This window comes from Octopus bimaculoides, chromosome 20, assembly GCF_046866305.1.
Source record: "Octopus bimaculoides isolate indiv1 chromosome 20, ASM4686630v1, whole genome shotgun sequence".
Lineage (NCBI taxonomy): Eukaryota > Metazoa > Mollusca > Cephalopoda > Octopoda > Octopodidae > Octopus > Octopus bimaculoides.
The window spans coordinates 34,130,322-34,150,321 of NC_142947.1; the positions used below are offsets into that span (position 1 = coordinate 34,130,322).

The window sequence follows — 20,000 nt, forward strand, 5'->3', positions numbered from 1 at the left end:
ATGCTTTTCCTTCAAGCGTACCCGTTCCACAAATCCAGCAGTGTTAGGACACCTTTTTCTAAAGAATATATTGTGAAGTGGTCGGTTACCTGAAGCAGACAAAAGGGGATACTGTTTCATCGATACGATGCAATAATTTGTATTCTGCTATAAATTATATTGGCAACTTAAGATTTTTAAAGTAAATATTTGACGAATTTTTTTATAAATATTATTTGATAAATCTAAAAGTGCACCATTAAAAAGTAGTTGGCTCTGATTACTTCAAAACTATAATGTTTCACATATTTCTTTTGCTTGTTCCTAGGAGTACTCTTCGTCTGTTTTGAGTATCCCTGCTCGAAGACTTCCTTACTTACTGCAGTGCTATGGTGATACGCATTAAAAGACAGAATGACTCTTTTCTGATTGGTTTAGAAAGGGCGGGTTTTTTTCCATTTTTATGCATATTCCAGCAGTTTCAATGCCAGTACAAATTGTTCCAAAAAAAATTTGTATTTGTGTTTCTTGTAAAACGCACTCATCTATTTACCTCAAAATTGGCATCTACAATTGTCTAGACCAGTGGTCCTCAACTGGTGTCCATATGACCCGTGCGGGTCCATATAGGCTTTGAGGATCTACAGTAACAGTGGTGGCTCGTTGGCTCGTAGATAAAATTAGTTAGGGTGCTGCTTCAGAAAAGTTTTAGCCGTTGTTTTAATATTGTGTAAAACAAAACAAACATATAAGAAGAATATTTATACATAAACTTGATCGGTTCGCGTTTTAGCCACTGCTGGGTAGTGTGTTTAATTTGTTCAATGAACACCACCACGAGTTCCGCTTTGTTTTTCAAAAATCCCCACTAAATCACAAAATAAGGGAGGAGAATCTGCCCGATTTTTCAAATCCTAGCAGCAACACTGAAGCTGGAAGCAGGATAATAATTTAATTCTACACTTCATCACATTCAAGAATATAAACACGTTTTTAAGCACAACATACGTGAAGTCAAAAAGAAACACTAACTTTCACCAGCACACCAGGGTCAGCACTGCGTGAACAACAGTGCTCTCTCTCCCTAGCATACAACTTTCTATCTTGGACATGTGAGCACACACACACAACAGCCCAAACACTGCATCGCTGGAACTGTGAAGTGTACAGTTCTATACAAGGGTTTTTGTATTGTTTTCATAAAGTAGGGGATGGCTACTGATATTAAGATTAAGGATTATATAATGCATAAGTATAAAAAAGGAATTAAAGAAAAGAGGACTCATTATATTGAATGTTACCGATAATATCAAGTGGAAAATAGGGAGTGCTGCAGTGCTGCAGTTCCGCAGTGCCTATACACGAGCCGCCACTGTACTGTAGTATATTTAGGGTCTATGAAAAAATGTTGCTTTAGATGCATTTATTACAAAAACAACTCAGCTTCTTTCTCTAATGTTTTAGATAGTTCAACCTACTCAATTTAAAGCGTGAAAAGCAAAATAGGAATTTTGAAAGAAGTTTCTAGAAAACTAGTTTTACAACATCGTATGGCTATGGGGTCCACCAGAGTAAAATAGTAGTCAAAGGAGTCCATCGGTAAAAAAAAAAATGGTTGAGAATCAGTACTGTAGACTTATCTTTCGTCGAACCTGTATTGGTAGAGCAGCCTTGAACGTATGCATCTGTGAGAGAAACAGCAAAGTTTCTAATGATGTTTTGATTTGTTAATGTTTGTTTTCTACTGCTAATAAGAAGTTAGTACGTTCGTTTGATTTATAGTCGAATAAATCTCATGTATGTCCACATGTTACCATTTGACAATCCCATGTAGTATGCAGTACTGCCATGGTAAGCGCTAACTCTGTATCCATAATTAGTTTTCACTGATTTTCCTGTCACGCTTTTGCGCCTGATTTTTCTTATAGTTGGATGCTCTTCCTATTGTCAATTATTTTACAGCATGGAGTGTGTGTATTCATTTTATCGCTCCACTTGCATCAGAAATACCCCCTGATAAGACTCTTGTGTGCCCTCTGCTCTGAATCAGTTTATATCCAGAGTTGCTACTCTCCTAAGCAAGTTACCTTTACTGAGGTTTTCGGAAGCCACGACTCTTCTGTTCAGAATTTTATTCAGAATAACTGCTCTCCTAAAGGAGATATCGAGGAATCCAGCATTCAAGCCGAGCTAGCTTTAGAACTGTTGTGAGGGTCGTATTTTTCATGCTGTGAAGATTTCTTTCTAAGGGAGATCACAGCTTGGTAGTAAAATGGGTGAAAATATTGCAGGCTGATGCTTTTGTTTAGAATCTTTGTATTTAATCCTAAACTATTCGTGTGTTAGGCATTACTGTGGTGTCACATTTTCCTTGGTATAGGTAACAAAGGGTATGTATTTAAGTACGAGTAATATTCATCTTCATCATCATCATCATCATCATCATCACAATCATCATGTTCCTCAATTTTGTTTTTTTATTGTTGTTGTTGTCGTTAAGGCGGCGAGCTGGTAGAATCGTTAGCACGCCGGGCAAAGTGCTTAGCGGCATTTCGTCCATCTTTACGTTCTCAGTTCAAATTCCACCGAGGTCGACTTTGCCTTTCATCCTTTCGGGGTGATAAAATAAGTACCAGATAAAATAAGCAGCAGAAATTGAGGACGTAATCAAATTTCCTATCCCCTCAAAATTGCTGCCTTTGTGCCAAAATTTGAATCAATTATCATTATTATTATTTCCTATAGTAGTAGTAGTAGTAGTAGTAGTAGTAGTAGTAGTAGTAGTGTTCGTGACTCAGCAAAACAGAGCGGTTCTACTGGTATGGGGATATTTATATCGTATATAGTAACTTTATTTGAGATATTTGAGTCGACTTTACAGGAAATCCGTTCCATTGACATTATCAACAAGGATGAGGCTCTTACAACTGGATACGTCGATATAACGTAATAATAATAATGATAATAACAACAACAACAACAACAACAGTAATAACAATAACGACTACGATGATAATAATAATAATAATAATAATAATAATAATAATAATAATAATAATGATAATGCTGATGATGAAAACAATGATAATAATAATAATAATAATAATAATAATAATAATAATAATAATAATAATAATAATAATAATAATGATAATAATAATGATAATAATAATGCTGATGATGAAAACAATGATAATAATAATAATAATAACGTTACTTGCCACAAAAGCTACGGATAAAAGACATTTTAAAGACGAACCGCAGAATGTAGGTATTTTAAACCAACACATGCATGTACGTGTGTGAATATGCTTGTGTGTGTATATATGTATGTATGTGCGTTTGTATGTATGCACAAGAAGTTTGAATTTATGTACAAGAAGTTTAAATTTAACAGCCTGTAAGAAGGTTTCGATAAGAAACTCCTTACTGAACCATTCTTTGAGGCTATCAGGTTCAAAAATAAAATCATTCACGAAACCAGCTCAGGGCCGATCAGAGGAAAATTACACAGAAGCATTATTTCGTTTACCTCTCCTTTCTTGTTGAATGTCAAGTGGCTTGTATTTGGTAGACAGACACTTCCCCACTATCTATAAATACAGTAAATTATCAAATTGATACACAGTTAAGTTAACTGATATGAAACGGTTCATAGCGCATAAATTGCCACCTACTGAACCTAAAAGCTCGTGAAAAAGCACTGTGACACAGCAGCTGAATGGATTTTGTAGCACTAAGGCTATCACTTATTAGAAAAAAATCAAATCTACAAATCAAATCACGACACCGGCCTAAAACTCTACGTTGGCTTGACAGAAGGCTGAAATGCAACCGAAGTTCTCACTGACCGCTATTAGGAAAATGCACACACATACACGCACGCACACACACAGAAAGAGAGAGAAGGAGACTTGAATAAATAAATAGATAGATAGATAGATAGATAGATAGATAGATAGATAGATAGATAGATAGATAGATAGATAGATACAAATACACACACACATATATATGTATATATATATATATATATATATATATATATATATATATATATATATAGGCACAGGAGTGCAGGAGTGGGTATGTGGTAAGAAACTTGCTTATCAAACACATAGTTCCGGATACAGTCCCACTGCGTGGCAACTTGGGCAAGAGCCTTCTACTCTGGCCGACGAGAGCCTTGTGAGTGGATTTAGTAGACGGAAAGTGAAAGAAGCCCTTTTATATATATATGTGTGTGTGTGTGTGTGTGTGTGTATTTGTCACCGACCACCATCTCTTGACAACTGATGGTGGTGTGTTTACATCCCCGAAACTTAATGGTTCAGTAAAAGAGACCGATAGAATAAGTAACTAGGCTTACAAAGAATAAGTCCTGGGGTCGATTTCTTCGACTAAAGGTGGTGCTCCAACATGGCCGCAGTCAAATGACTGAAACAAATAAAAGAATAAAAGAATGTGTGTGTACCAGTGTGTGTATCAGTGTGTGTATGTGTGTGTGTATCAGTGTGTGTCAGTGTGTGTGTGTTTAGAGAGAGAGAGAGAGAGAGAGAGAGTGAGACATGAAATGCAGACGAACTTGTAGTCATATCCCAGCACATCGACAGAAACACCTTTACCACAAAAGTGATGGAATGTTTGTCTTCTGTCAGAAAGAGAGACACACAGTAGGGAAACAGACATCGGACAGACGCCCCGACAGACAGGTACTGTAGTGTCAGGATATCCCTCCACATAGCATTACAGACCACCACCATCCCAGCCCACCTCACATCAGTTTAGGAAATTTAGGACCCACCCATCCATCCCCATCGAAAGCAAACCAAAAAAACAAAATTTAGAAATAAAAGGGATTTTTTTTTTCTCGATCAAGATTGAATAGTGTACAGATGTGACCTGCCTGTCTGTCTGTCTGTCTTGATGTGAGAAGCAAAAACACATTTCCATCAAACTGAAGGTCAGTTAGTTCAAGGGTAAGATGACAGGGGGGGCAGGGTAGGGGTACAGGGACAGAGGATAAGGTTGATGATATAGTCATGTAAAAAAAAAAAAGGTCAGAAGCTAGTTCCAAAAGGAATAAAAATAAATAAGAAAACAGCCGTATAAAAAAAGGTAAATATCGTTTTGCAATTTGGTTTATACAAACAACTTAGAGGGGAGAGAGAGAGAGTCACGTAAACATCGTTTCAAATTTTTAAAACTACACCAAATGGGGTGTGTGCGTGGTTTTTTTTATTTTGTTTTAGTTTGTTTTATTTATTTATTTATATATATATATTTTTTTTTTGTTAGATTAAGAGTCCAGCTTCACATTTGTTTTTCTTTTTAGTCAACCCGTTTAGGTTGGGCGGCTGTGTGGGTGGATGTAGGGTGGCTGACTGAGTCGTTCGTTAGTTGATTGGCGACTTGATTGACACCACTCGCCTGCAATATCTTCATATTCTGGAATATAACAACTACTACTACTACTACTACTACTGCTGCTGCTGCTGCTGCTGCTGCTGCTACTACTACTACTACTACTACTACTACCACTATTACTACTACTACTACTACTACTACTACTACTACTACTACTACTACTACTGTTGTGAAAATCATTTAGTGCATGGCGTATAGATCGAATCATAGAATTTGTAAATGATTCTAGAAATGAACCAACCCAAACAATGGTCTAAATTAATTATTCTCAGATCAAATAAAAACCATGCTCCATTGTAGCACATTCTTCTGGGGTTGTATGCAGTGATGTTAAAGAAAGACGTTTTGCCGAATTTTGTCGTATGAATATAGTCGTTTGAGTATTGTCTGAGCAAATGAATAGGTGTCACACTGTTACTCTTATTTTTACGTTGAATAAACCCTTCAGTATTTAAGCCACTACTACAGCAAAAAAAAGGGAGTACAACATGGTCGCTTGACCAATTAGTAATAGCAGCTGAATCTTCATCGCTTCAACACCTTCAGTCTTTTAGAATGTAAACATACTGGAAAAGGTGATTATTGACATGCTATGTCAAAAATTATGATAAGGTAAAAAATAAAATTCGAGATATCCTAAGTCAAACGATCATTTCAGTTTGGTGAGGAGAGACTCGGAGTTGAACAGTACAGGCTTAATCTATCGTCCTCTGGAGCATCGATTAAAGCAATGCTGCTTCTCTTGTTTGCTTTTAGGCTCCTTCTGTCCAATTTCTTACATTCATAGTTTATTGTCACACCGAACGTTTGAGTGCACGATAAAGGATTCCTGTCCAACAAACATTCTAACAACTTTAGGCGCGTTCCATGGTTCGGTTACATTTCCAACATTCTTCCTTGTGTACACTGCTGAGCTGTTCCTTGTGAGTAATAACCGTGCACACAGCTATACAGATGGCACTATCTTTCATTGTTCACACAGTCATCTTCCACATACAAAATAGATTCATAACACTAGGTAGTTACTACTTTCATCAATTGTCTTTAAAAGCATTCTCAAATTTGGACATGTCGGTCAAATATCTTTAACTAGCACAAGAATACGATTATTACACATTATTACAACGTCCGCTCTATGTACGAATAAAGTTCTCAAGGCTACTGCAAATGCTAGGTTTCACAAGTTTTAATGGTATTTGTTGGCAATGGCGATTACCGAAGTATTGCTCAAATATCTAGAACGTTTGCCCTTCTGTACATATGAAACTCCTCATTAACTCGAAAACAAAGTCCTGGATTAGCTCGATGTCAGCCTTCGCCCAGTAAACCTATACCAAAAGATATCCCACTTGTGATTATTTCGTTTTCCTTTTTTCAGTCATTTTGTATGTTAGACTACATTTTCGCGTGTCTTACTCCTCAAGACAGTAGGTATGTTATGAGTGCGGTCCATCTCCTATTTCTAGTACTCCAGTTGACTATGCTCATTGGGAATTACCTTATCTAACAGTTATAGGCTTGTATCCGTCACAGATATGTGTAACTCACTTGGAGTTTTGTTTCTTCGTCTCTTCCTAACCTTCTATAATCTAGGAATACAGTACACGTAAGCCTTAACCAAATTAATAAACAAGACACCACTTCACACATCGCTCAAATGTACGTGTTTTTCTTCCTATGTCACTCTTGAACGAAAACTTCTGGCAGTATCGTACAATCTCTGGTCGTATCGCCCAGCCAAGTGATTCATGTCCTTCACCTATATATATGTACTGCTGGCGTTATTGAAAGAAAAATTAATATTCTCATCTTCGTCTTTTACAAAACTCTGTGCATGTGTGTCTGTTGGTTCTTTTGGATTTTTTCAAATTGACATTGTTGTTGTCTCTCAGCAAGTCATTTGTTTTCTTTCGTGTTGAACACGCGCGTCTTCCTCTGTAATTGTAATACACAACAAAAGCAGTATTAGATAAAAATGCTTTGTTTTAATCTAACATTGATTTTCTTCTAGGCAGCGACTTTTATTCAGGAAAGCGGTTAATTGCAGCACCGGTGATTTTATCAGATTCAAATCCTTTTTTGCTTTTTGTTATATATATTTTTTCTATCTATTTCAGCTGTGAAGTGCGACCAGGTCCAGAATTTCTCATTCGAAAGTACAGTTTCGATAAACGGAATTTTACAGTAGAACAGTTTTATTATAAGGATTCCCAATGTTCCACACCGCTCTATGCTATTGTGGCTAAAGGCCGCATAAAAGCACAGCGATGGTCTTTACTTACACAAGGAGGGGTAGAAAGCAGATATCATCTTCACAGTGTCAGCGTCCTTCCTTATAGTCCGAGTGCAGCTTGGTCATTGAAACATAGGTCATTCAGAGCATGTCCTCACCTGTCAAAATCTCACTGGAAACCATTCTACCAGTATAATTTAATGAAATTACTGGAACATTCTATTTTAGACTGTACGGACAAGTTCAGTTGGACTCTGAACGAATTTCAATTGCTGAAACTCGAAAAGCGGATTGTTTACAAAGGTTTCAAGCTCTTCACTGACGAGGAACTTTTTACAGGGGACATCCATCTGGACAACACGGTCAGGAAACATTTCTACCGACCTACTGACTACCAAACAGCTTTGAAAAAACCTTCAGTAAGTAGTAACTTTTTTATAGTTTTTTAAAGCCATATCAAATCGTGGTACTGTTCACAAAGAAATACGAAATTTAAGGGAAAAGATTAACCAAGGAGAAAATGATTAAGGAATTAAAGATTTAGTAACCTAGTAAACGGAAGAAGAGGTAAAAAAAAAGTTAAATTTCTCCGTTATGTGTCATGTCTACCGGCGTCGCTTTGATCATGGACGTCCACAAATAACTTTACAAATTATTAGGTCAGACTTTCTGCAGCCAATTGGAATGGTCGTTGTGTATCTTCTCTTGCTGTGTTTTCTTCGTTTTCTTTCTTTCAGGTTCTCAATTATCACCAAGTCTTCAAAACTTTCTCTTCTTATACAATGCCCAACGTATTTAATTTGTTGCTGTCATTAAAGTCAGGCAGTTTCTTCTCGTCAAACGATTTCAACTTTTGATGCTCTATTTGCATATGTTCAGCATTTGAATTAAAGAACTCCAGATCCGCATAGCAAAGAACGAAAAATTTAGAAACTGAAGAGGGAAACCAAAACTGATATAGAAACATATATATAAAGAAAAAACAATAATTTAGAGCAACTGAGGTGGAGCAGAAGCCATTATATTAGTATTTAAAAAAAAACATTACAGTAACGTTAAAATACATTACAGCATTACTGCACGTTGATAGGTGATAAGTTGTGTTTTTTGTGAATCTTTGCCTACAAAGCAAATGGCCGTCTTCTGGGAAGCACTCAAGTATGCTTGTGTGTGTTACAGCAGCTGTCTCGAAATATAAACAATTGTCAGATGAAGTCTAGTATAACTTTTTTGTGTTGCAGTAGCATCGCTCGAGATATATGAATGGGAATTTAATATTGGTCCAACATGTTGGTCGGTTTAGAAACATCATTGCTGTAGATGACAAAACTCCAAAATTTGTGGCAGAAATGCGGGGACTTGTCCAAGGAGAAATATATTTTGGCTCTAGAGAGGGAGTCTGACTTTTCTTGCATCAGTTATTCCCTTGCTCATAGTTTTAACCTCTACTGAGTACTGTTGATTCTACCAAGGAATGTTCGAGTTCTCTTAGCTTATAATGAAACGTTCTTTGTCCTTTCGAATTTTTTTTTGAAGTCTGATTTGACCTTTCTCTCACATGTCTCTGCCATCTGCTTGATTAGGTATTTCCCGCTAGTATTTTCAGTTCACCAGCCACTAAGCTGTTGTTCAATGCCAGCCTAGTAGGATATACAAAATCTAGCTCCAAAGCCTTGACAATCCACCATTACTAATTTAGCATTCTAGTAAATGGAAAATTACTAAAAGCATTGCACACAGCCCTTCCAGTCCCCGACACGATTTTCTGAGTCCTTCATATTTTACGCCCTTCTTTGTTCCCATGTTGTCATCCAACTGTCAATTCAACCCGCTGGGCTCGAACCATATCATAAGATTCGAGCGTAAATTTACCAACACCAGCACTTTCTTCTAATCCACCTGTACAGTCATTAACACCATTCAGAATATTTTGTTTACAAATCTTGGTTGATATTTCTCACACATCTTAGGTAAAAGTACAAGGTGAAACTTGGAAATAAACGCTCCTACTGTATTCTTTTAATGTAATAGAAAGTTTACACCGACAGGTATTCTCCGCAATAGATATCTTGCATGCTGACAGAATATCCCTCAATATTGTATAACTCCAGCACAGATGACAATCATAAGTGTCATCATCTAATACGAGTCGGTTATGGATTCCCATTGTAAACTACTCTCAGAAGGAAAGGCAAATATGGCTACTCTGTTTTCCACTACCTGCTGCCAAATAGGTTCCTTTACTAAGATTTCTCCTATGCTGCTCACGTACATTAGCCTCATAACGCCGTTGCCTCAGTCGCATGTACCTCCTCTTCCAAATAACTAATCCTTCGATCGGCATATCTCTGCTGCCATTGCTATTTTTGCAGGACATCCACTTGTTCCTCATCTGTTAAAGTAGAGTCTTTGTGTTCTGCAACTATCACGTCTTTCATTTCTAGAATGATCTCTGTTACCTCACCGGTAATGTTTGGTACTTATTCTATCAATCTCTTTTACCGAACAACAAAGTAACGGAGACATAAACAATCAAACATCGGTTAAGTGTTGTGGGAACCAAAAACACACACACAAGCACACACGTACACATGCACGCATACATACACACACACATGCACATACACATCCATATATATATATATATATATATATATATATATATATATATATATATATATATATATATACAGGGTGCGGTGAATAGACTGTCGTCTAAATTACTCAAAACTGAAAATAACACTGACATCTTATTTTAACAGATATATTTACCAAAATTACATAAAGATATTTTTGAAATACTAAAGAGTAAATTAATTCAATAAAATTGCCATTGGCTTCAACCACGGTCTCCAGACGGCATCATAATCCCCTGCAACTCTTCTGTTTAAGTTGCTGAATGCTGCCATAATCCTTGCCTTCGGTTCATCTTAAGTGTCACAAGGAGTTTTATTGGTCTCTCGCTCAACTGCTCCCCACACATAATACTCAAGGGGATTGCAGTCTGAGGAGTTAGGTGGCCAAATGTTAAGGGTGATGTGGTCGCAGAAATTGTCTGACAGTCATGCTTGTGCGGCATGGCGCAGAGTCCTGTTGCTAGACATAGGATCTTCCAGCAGCCACCCTCTTCACCCAGGGCCGCACTACCTCCTCCAAGCCCTTGATGTAGGCCTCCGTGTTGAGTCTGAGGCCGTGTGGGAAGGTGAATCGAGGCATAACGTCCCCATCACTAGTGATCATTCCAAACACCATGATGTTGACTGGATGCTTTATTTTTATCACTCTCAGTACATGTCCTCAGATTGCAATCCTCAGGTTGACACCCAAACACTCTGATATGTTCGTATTGGAGCTTCCGGCACGAATGCCAAGCAACACAGGATGTCGTTTCCAAATTTCTGACTGAGTGAATTGCGTCATGGTGCTGTTTTTTCTCGTGGATGGTGCCCAACTGAGCTTACTATACGGTGTGGTCGATAAAATCAAAAACTAAACACTGCGCATGTGCGAAATTAATGTCAATATAACCTGAATATGAAGCAATTCAACAGCCGTTTCTGGAGTCTATTAGTCAGCAGGTATGAATCCTTTAGTTTCATACTGACAATGTCCTCTTCATCAGGAATAAGCAAATAGATAATTAATTAAGTTTGAAGGCATGTAAGAGAAAAGAAAAGAAAGGAAGGAAATTTTTGGTTACATTACGTTAGTCGTCGACTAACGTTATAACCCTCTATAAACATACTTTGGAACTCTTCTAAACTTTTAAATCCATAATTAGGATTCCTCACTACTGCCAATGTATCTCACAACTTTCAATCCTCATTTCAACGTTTTTAACCTTAAATTTTAATTCAATATGATTTTTAATTCAATATGATTTTTAATCGATATATCAAACTTTATTTATTTACCCTTTTCACGTACATTTTTACCTCATATAACTGTTATTTCTTTCTAAATAATATATAGATATGTTCTTTGTCTTGATGTAATTTTATGTTATATCTATATATATATGTGTATTTATGCATTTATTATGTTGATGTAAATCAAATATAAAATGATTATCTAAATTTTTTGTCTCTCCTTATACCAAGTTATATTATATATATATATATATATATATATATATATATATATATATATATATATATATATATATATATATATATATATATATATATATATATACATATATATATATTATATGCACATGACGGGCTTCCACAGTTTTCGTCGACTAAATTCTCTCACAGTGCATTAATTGACCTGGGACTATAGAGAAAACACTTGTTTAAGGTGTCTTATAATGGGGATGAACCCGAAACCATGTGGTTGCAAAGCGAGAATAAGTTTGGTTCTACTACATCGATTAACTCGTTTCATCAGTAGATGTTTCTTGTCATTTATCACTGAAGAAAATAGCATTGATATATAAAGTTGTTATATACTAGGAGGCTCCGCAATGATGAAGTAGAAAATGTTTTAGAATTAATTAGCGAACCGGGCTGAATTACCTCAAGTGGGGTAAAAATGATATTCTTGGGGGTAAAGAAAACTCATTAGACATAAGTAAAGTTATATAAAAAGCGTGTTCCTTGTTTCGAAAGAAATTTTTCTTCTGGCAACACTGCATTTGTCCACTGTCATGGAATGTGTAAGTAAATTCATATGAATAGATTCAATAAAATGGATTAAATAAAGCCTTTGAATTCAAAGAGTCTATACTTTTCTTCCTTTCAAATCAAGTAGGGTAATGTCGGCGTAAATAAATATATTTTAAGGTAATTGGTTAAAAATGTTCAATTTTTTTTGTTAAACAGGAATTCATTTTTTATCAAAACACGTCAGTTTTGTCTTTACATGCAATACTGAAATAAGAAACTAAAACAAATCAAATAGTAGTTTTATTGTTTAACAAATATTTTACACAAAATGTTTAATTACACATCTTAGGACAGAAATTTTTATCAAACTGAAGTTTCAACTACAAAAGAAGCGAATTTTCTCTTTGACGCTTTACGTAAATAACTTGCATTACGACCAGCAGTAGTCAGCCATCATGTTTGTGTTTCACTAGCCGTCATACCTAGTGTCCATGGTCTCGATATCTTGTTGGAATCTTACTCCTTGCTCATCACTAATTGCACTATGATTTTCAGGGAAGCAGTCTGGATGACTGTGTAGGAAATGCACTTTTACACACATGTTGCAGCCCAGTACTCGAAATCTGAATAATAGGGTTCTTCGTTGTTTGATGCACAAGTTCTTCACAATTTGATAACTTCCTGTTTTTCAGGAAATCATGAAATTTGTTTTCTCTTTTGTTGTTTCATTTATTTTAAATGATATTGAAAAGCTATGTTATATGAAGCTTCATACATGGATCTGCATTTGATTTAACCAAATCTAATTTTAGAATGATGACAATCCAGGAAATGTCGAAAAATAGACGTTTGACTTTAAGAAAAATCTTGACGTAATAGAGCAAAATGAATTTCATTTTTTTAAATCAGCACCCCAAAATTACTAGGAAACATGTCTCTAACACCAGACAACAAAAAACCACGTTCCTCAATGCAATTTGCCAAATAGATGCTATCAATAATAAGGGGAAATATAATTTTGCTTAAATACATTAAGACCAAAAGAAGCATTTATTTCTTCTCCATCTTGAAATGCGATAGGACTTTCTTAACAGCTTAATGTGTGTGTGCGCGCGCGTGCGTATGTGCGTGTTCGTATAGCTAACTAGCTAGATAGATAGATAGGTAGATAGATTGATAGAGAGATAGACATACAGACAGAGAAGGGGAAGGGTGGATGGAGTGTAGGTATCGAGGAAGGGATGCATGGATATCGAGTGAAACAATTGAGCGAAATTTTAAAATTCTTGTCCTAGAATACAAATCTGTTTCGGTGAGAACAAGATATGCCTTATGATATTTTGTATAGATCTAACAGCTGGTTTTCTATCGCTCCACATCCCTCTACCAGATAATTTCCCAGAGTTTCGGAACTAATGGCAGTAAACTAAAAACACGGGAAGACTTTAGTGCCGAGAAAATACGACGACGTTCTGTGATGTCTTAATAAAATTGACATATGTATGTCTTTGCCTGTTTGAGTCTGTACACACACATACACACACTCACACACACACACATATCTATACATGTATGTATATATATGTATATGACTGCATGTACATATATATATATATATATATATATATATATATATATATATATATATGTGTGTGTATATATATATATATATATATATATATATATATATATGTATGTGTGTATATATATATGTGTATATATATATATGTGTGTGTATATATATATATATATATATATATATGTATATATATATGTATATATATATATATATATATATATATTTATATATATATATATATATATATATATATATATATATATATATATATATAACGTGAGAGAGTTAGGGGTTAGCTGTATATATCTATATGATAGCATGCATGTACGTCTGTATGTGGATGGTGTGCGCCTGTGCGTGTGTGTACACATACATGTATATGTGTTTTGTGTGTGTGAGTGTGTGTGTGAGTGAGTGTGTGTGCGTGCGTGTGTGTGTGTGTGTGTGTTTGTGTGTGTGTGTGTGTGTGTGTGTGTGTGTGTGTAATTCTAACACGATCTGAAGATGTAATACAATAATCTTGTCCTTAAATAGAAGAATTTTGCGTACCCACTGACATATCAAAATAAATGTTCCTAGAGTTATTTGAACTAAGGTTCAATGGTTTCGAATGAATGGAAAAGGGATATAATATAATGGTCTTGTACTTGCAAAACGTTACATACTGACGGACAGGCACACCTACACGCACACCTACACACATACACACACACACACACACACACACACTGCGGGTTGATGAAGGTGGTTATGTTGGTGCTGTGTAATTACGTGTGTAAGTGTATCTTATCTATGGTTAAAACAGCAGCTTTAAAATTACTTATGCATATACTGAGGGTGAAACAAAATCCTGCTTCATTCGACCAACACCCAGCGGTTTTAGTGTGTGTACGCGTGTATGTGTGTGTGTGCAAGCGTGTGTGCATGCGTGCGTGCTTGTGTGTAATCGTGTGTGCGCGTGCGCGTGTGTATGTATGTAAAAGAATGAGGAAGCGTGTAATGAATACATAGCTTAGTGTTTATTTATTCAATTGATGGTAGCCAAAACTTGCTCTCCGTCGCTACTCTATGTTTGATATATGTGTGTTGTGCGTGTGTGTATTAGTGTGTGCACGTGCGTGAGTCTGTGTATGTGTTGTAAGTTTGTGTATATCTGTGCCTAGATACAGGCATGCATTTCTGTGTGTATGTGTATGTATATGTATTCGCATATATATGCGAATACATATACATACACATACACACGCACATAATAGCGCATGAGTGTAAATATATGTATACAAACATGTACATATATATATATATATATATATATATAGTTCAAAAACACAATAACAAAAAAACAAAAAAACAACAAAGTGAGGACGTGATATGGATAGTATTATTGGACGCTCAGGAAAGGAAAGAGAGAGTTATACATATATACATATATATACACCTGTCTTCGTCCATTGTTTTTCTGTAAATTTCAACTATATATATATATATATATAATTATTACAAATTAAAAGGGTAAAGGTTTATCAATTTATTAATTTATTAATAAATCAACAATTAATAATTTTTACCAAGCCCTTCGGTATGCTTTCAGGTTTGTGTCGATGTAAAATGTTCACTCGTTCATGCATGCACAGTTTGCTAGCATGGTCGAATTTACTACTGGAATATCGTATTGATGAAGGAAATTGAGTATTTATCACTCATAATCCAGAAACGCGTCTACGATTAACTTCGGAATGGTTAGTTTTCATTGTTTTTTTTTCTTCTTGTTTTTGCCTTTGTGAGTTACAAGTAATGCTATCTGTTGGAGTCTCAGCTTTTTTAGCTGCTATTTCTGAACTTCGGTATATGGTGAAGCAAATATTTGCTGATCCCTTAATTATGTTTATAAATGTATATATATATATATATATATATATATATATATATATATATATATATATAAACGTGTGTCTATACATATACATTTATATACAAATATGTGTGTGTGTGTGTGTGTGTGTGTGTGTGTGTGTGTGTGTGTGTGTGTGTGTGTGTGTGTGTGTGTGTGTGTGTGTGTGTGTGTGTGTGTGTGTGTGTGTGAGTGTGTGTGTGTGTCCGTTCCTGCTTCGCCGATTTACCTTCTTTGATATATATATATATACATGGGAGAGCTAGATAGATAGATAGATAGATAGATAGATAGATAGACAATTCTTTTATTTGCTTCAGTCATTTGACTGCGGCCACGCTGGAGCACCGCCTTTAGTCGAACAAATCGACCCCAGGACTTATTCTTTGTTAGCCTAGTACTTATTCTATCAACCTCTTTTGCCGAATTGCTAAGTTACGGGGGACGTAAACACATCAACATCGGTTGTCAAACGATGGTAGGGGGACGAACACAGAGACACAAAAATATTCATATATTCGACAGGCTTCTCTCAGTTTCCGTCTACCAAATCCACTCACAAAGCTTTGATCCTCCCGAAGCTATAGTAAAAGACACTAGCCCAAGGTGCCACGCAGTGGGATTGAACCCGGAACCATGTGGTTAGTAAGCAAGCTACTTACCACACAACCACCTAGTTGTAGTAATGTAGCAATTAACCATCATACTGACTGTAATGGTATAAATCAGTGGTTCCCAAAGTGGGCAGTATTGCTCCCCACCCCGGGGTGGTGGAAAGTTCCGAGGGGCGTTTAAGAAAAGTGGGATGATAATAGGGTAACGATTAATGTAATAAGTGGGGTGATAATGAGGTTGCAGTTCATGTAAAAACAACAAAGTAATGGGTTCATTAAGTTAAGTTTTATTTGTGAAATACAGTTGCTTTGAATTTACTTCAGAAAGAGGTATATGTTTGTGATGGGGTGGTTGGGTGGTGCGCTAAGAATGTGGGGTGGGTGTCAATGGGGCAGCATCCTGAAAACGTTTGGGAACCACTGGTATAAATCAAATTAGTAATATGAAAACAAATGAAAATATAGATTGTGATTCCAAAGTTAGTAATAACTGTTTGTTTAATAATTATTGCAAGCAAAAAAAACGCATCGCTAATCACAATTCCATCTTTAATAGTAATTTTAAAAAATCGTCTTAGTAAATTTATTTGAAGCTTAAAGGACAAAAATAAAATGTTTATGTGGAGAGGGAAATAATAAGCTAGGCTGCTGCCTATAAAATTGGAAATGCTTATCGTTTTCTTTGTGTGGAAGAATTATTTCAAATCTCATATTCTAGACGTAGACTCCTTGATACCAAAAGTGAGGGTAGGTTATCATGTGTTCACGCCTGGAAAAATATTTTTAAAAACTACAATTAAATATAATGTAAGGATTACAAGGACTATAAATTAGGTGGTATCTTAAGATTAATATGCTAACAGTTGTAATTAAAAAGATTAAATAATTCCTAGTAGATATCTTATTAAAATAAATGATAAATATAAATATAAGGTTTTGTTTACGAGTAACTGTATTATATAAAGGTTGCTAGGACATTAATTTAAGTACGTATCTCAGGAATCTGTGATTGTTATTTATAAAGCAACAGGTAATTCTAAGTTAAAGATACTATGCATTAATTTAATAAATAGGCGCAGGAGTGGCTGTGTGGTAAGTAGCTTACCTACCAACCACATAGTTCCGGTTTCAGTCCCACTGTGTGGCATCTTGGGCAAGTGTCTTCTACTATAGCCTCGGGCCGACCAAAGCCTTGTGAGTGGATTTGGTAGACGGAAACTGAAAGAAGCCCGTCGTATATATGTATATATACATATGTGTGTGTATGTGTTTGTGTGTCTGTGTTTGTCCCCCTAGCATTGCTTCACGACCGATGCTGGTGTGTTTATGTCCCCGTCACTTAGCGGTTCGGCAAAAGAGACCGATAGAATAAGTACTAGGCTTACAAAGAATAAGTCCCGGGGTCGATTTGCTCGACTAAAGGCGGCAGTGCTCCAGCATGGCCGCAGTCAAATGACTGAAACAAGTAAAGAGTAAAGAGTAAAGAGTAGGTGAACCCGAGAAAAATTCACGGAAAACATAAAAAATGTAAGCATCTGTTACTTGTTTGCTGGTGCTATAGAAATGTTTCTATATTGTGACAGTTAAAGGCGGTGAGCTGCCAGAATCGTTAGCACGCCGGCCAAAATGCTTTACGGTATTTCGTCTGTCTTTACGTTTTGAGTTCAAATTCTGCTGAGGTCTACTTAGCCTTTCATCCTTTCGAGGTCGATAAATTGAGTACCAGTTGCGTACTGGGGTCGATCTAATCGTCTGCCTACAGAAGAGGAGTATATTGCGACAGTTACAGAATATAGAAAGAAGTGTAAAACTGATAGAAAGGGAAAAAATAGAATTTATATTTTTGATTTTGTTCGGCTCTATGAATTTAATTTTACTTTTAAATGCTTTCGTCCATTACTTGATTCAAGAAAAAAGAAATTGGAAAAATCCTGACCGAAACAGAGAAATTATAACTTAACAAAAGATATAGAAAGAGAAAGAAAAGGTTGTATTCGAAAGCCAACAGATGTTTTTTTTTTCTTTAGCTAAGGTGTAATTTTATAATTAAAACAAATTCAAAATTTAAATTTCGGAACATAAGACTTACCATGTTATATGATGTATGGCCGAATTCAAATGGATAGAAAGCCTAAAACAAATGTGTGTGTGTGTGTGTGGTTGGGCTTTTAAAAGCCTGGGGTCAATTTGATTTCAATCGTAGACAGGAATTCAAATACTTGTGAACCACTCATCTCTCAAATACTATCAGCCGTCATCTCTCTTTCTCACTCACCCTCTCTCTCTCTCTCTCTCTCACTTACTCTCTGTCTTGCTCGACACCTGTGTCAAATTTAAGTATCTTAATTTTTTCATTATGTTCTTGCTGCTTCGGTGGCCCAGTAGCCATGGGTGGTGGTTTCAAATCTCTTCCGGAAATTACAAGCGATGTAGTTCAAATTTTTATTCAAGCAACAAAACTTTATTTCTGTAATTTCTTTCTCTTAAGCGTGACACACGCGTCAGGTACGTACAAAAAACAAATTGTCGTATTAATATTATTAATGATGGTTCTCATTTTTATAAATTTTGATTTGTTAACGTTAATACCTTTCATGAATTACGATCGTTTGTATTTATTCTCATTATTATAAATAAATATATTGTGCACATATATTGATGATGTAATATTCAACTTTGCTAAATAGTAAGCACGTTAACAAACGCACGCACAAATACATTAAAAAAATATTACATATACGTAACTATGGTTTTAATAAATAAATAAATATACGACGAGGGTTCCAGTTGATCTGATCAACGGAACAGCCTGCTCGTGAAATTAACGTGCAAGTGGCTGAGCACTCAACAGACACGTGTACCCTTAACGTAGTTCTCGGTGGAGATTCAGCGTGACAAAGAGTGTGACAAGGCTGGCCCCTTTGAAATACAGGTACAACAGAAACAGGAAGAAAGAGTGAGATAAAATAGTACAGCAGTGTTCGCCACCGCCCTTGTCAGAGCTCTGCGAAGCTTTAGGTGTTTTCACTCAATAAACGCTAACAACGACCGATCTGAGAATCGAAACCGCGTTCCTACGACCGTGAGTCCGCTGCTCTAACCACTGGGCCATTGCGCCTCCACAAAGAAATAAATAGTAAATAATAATAAATGATAATATAATAATAATAATTTAGCTGTAATTACTTGAGCTTACAACTGAGTGAATTATGAAAAATTTCTTTAGTGATTAAATACTCTACTGACATTTCGATCTATCATAACTGATAATGTAAATTAGGAATATTGTTTTTTTAATTTCTAGGCACATTAATCATATCGAAATATTGATTAAGCTAACTAACGGATACTTTTGTTTTTCAACATATTGCACACAGACGCAAATAAATACATTAACAAATTTGCATATACGTATACCCAATTAACGGATTTTTTTCAAAATACAACGCAGGTTTATATTAAAGTTGCTGCGCGCATTGCACCGTTATCGTTCTTTGGAGTCCTGCGATAGGAGTTCCTAAATGCATATAGATGCTCAACCACAATGGATCAGGGAACACTTTATTGTATCAATTTACCGGCCCTATAGTAGAAGACATTTTCCCAAGGTGCTCTGTAGTGAGACTAAACCCAATAGCATGTGGTTAGGAAGCAAAGTTCTTAACAC

The 20,000-nt window shown here is 35.9% G+C and overlaps 1 protein-coding gene across 1 annotated transcript in view; it reads left to right on the forward strand.

Annotated features, from left to right (window-relative positions):
* LOC106878222 (protein APCDD1) overlaps positions 1-20,000 on the forward strand; it is a 244,552-nt gene that overhangs the window by 136,145 nt on the left and 88,407 nt on the right. Inside the window, exon 3 of the mRNA XM_089338331.1 lies at positions 7,524-8,058. Within this exon, the coding sequence (XP_089194457.1) occupies positions 7,524-8,058 (535 nt within the window). The remainder of the gene's footprint in view (positions 1-7,523; positions 8,059-20,000) is intronic.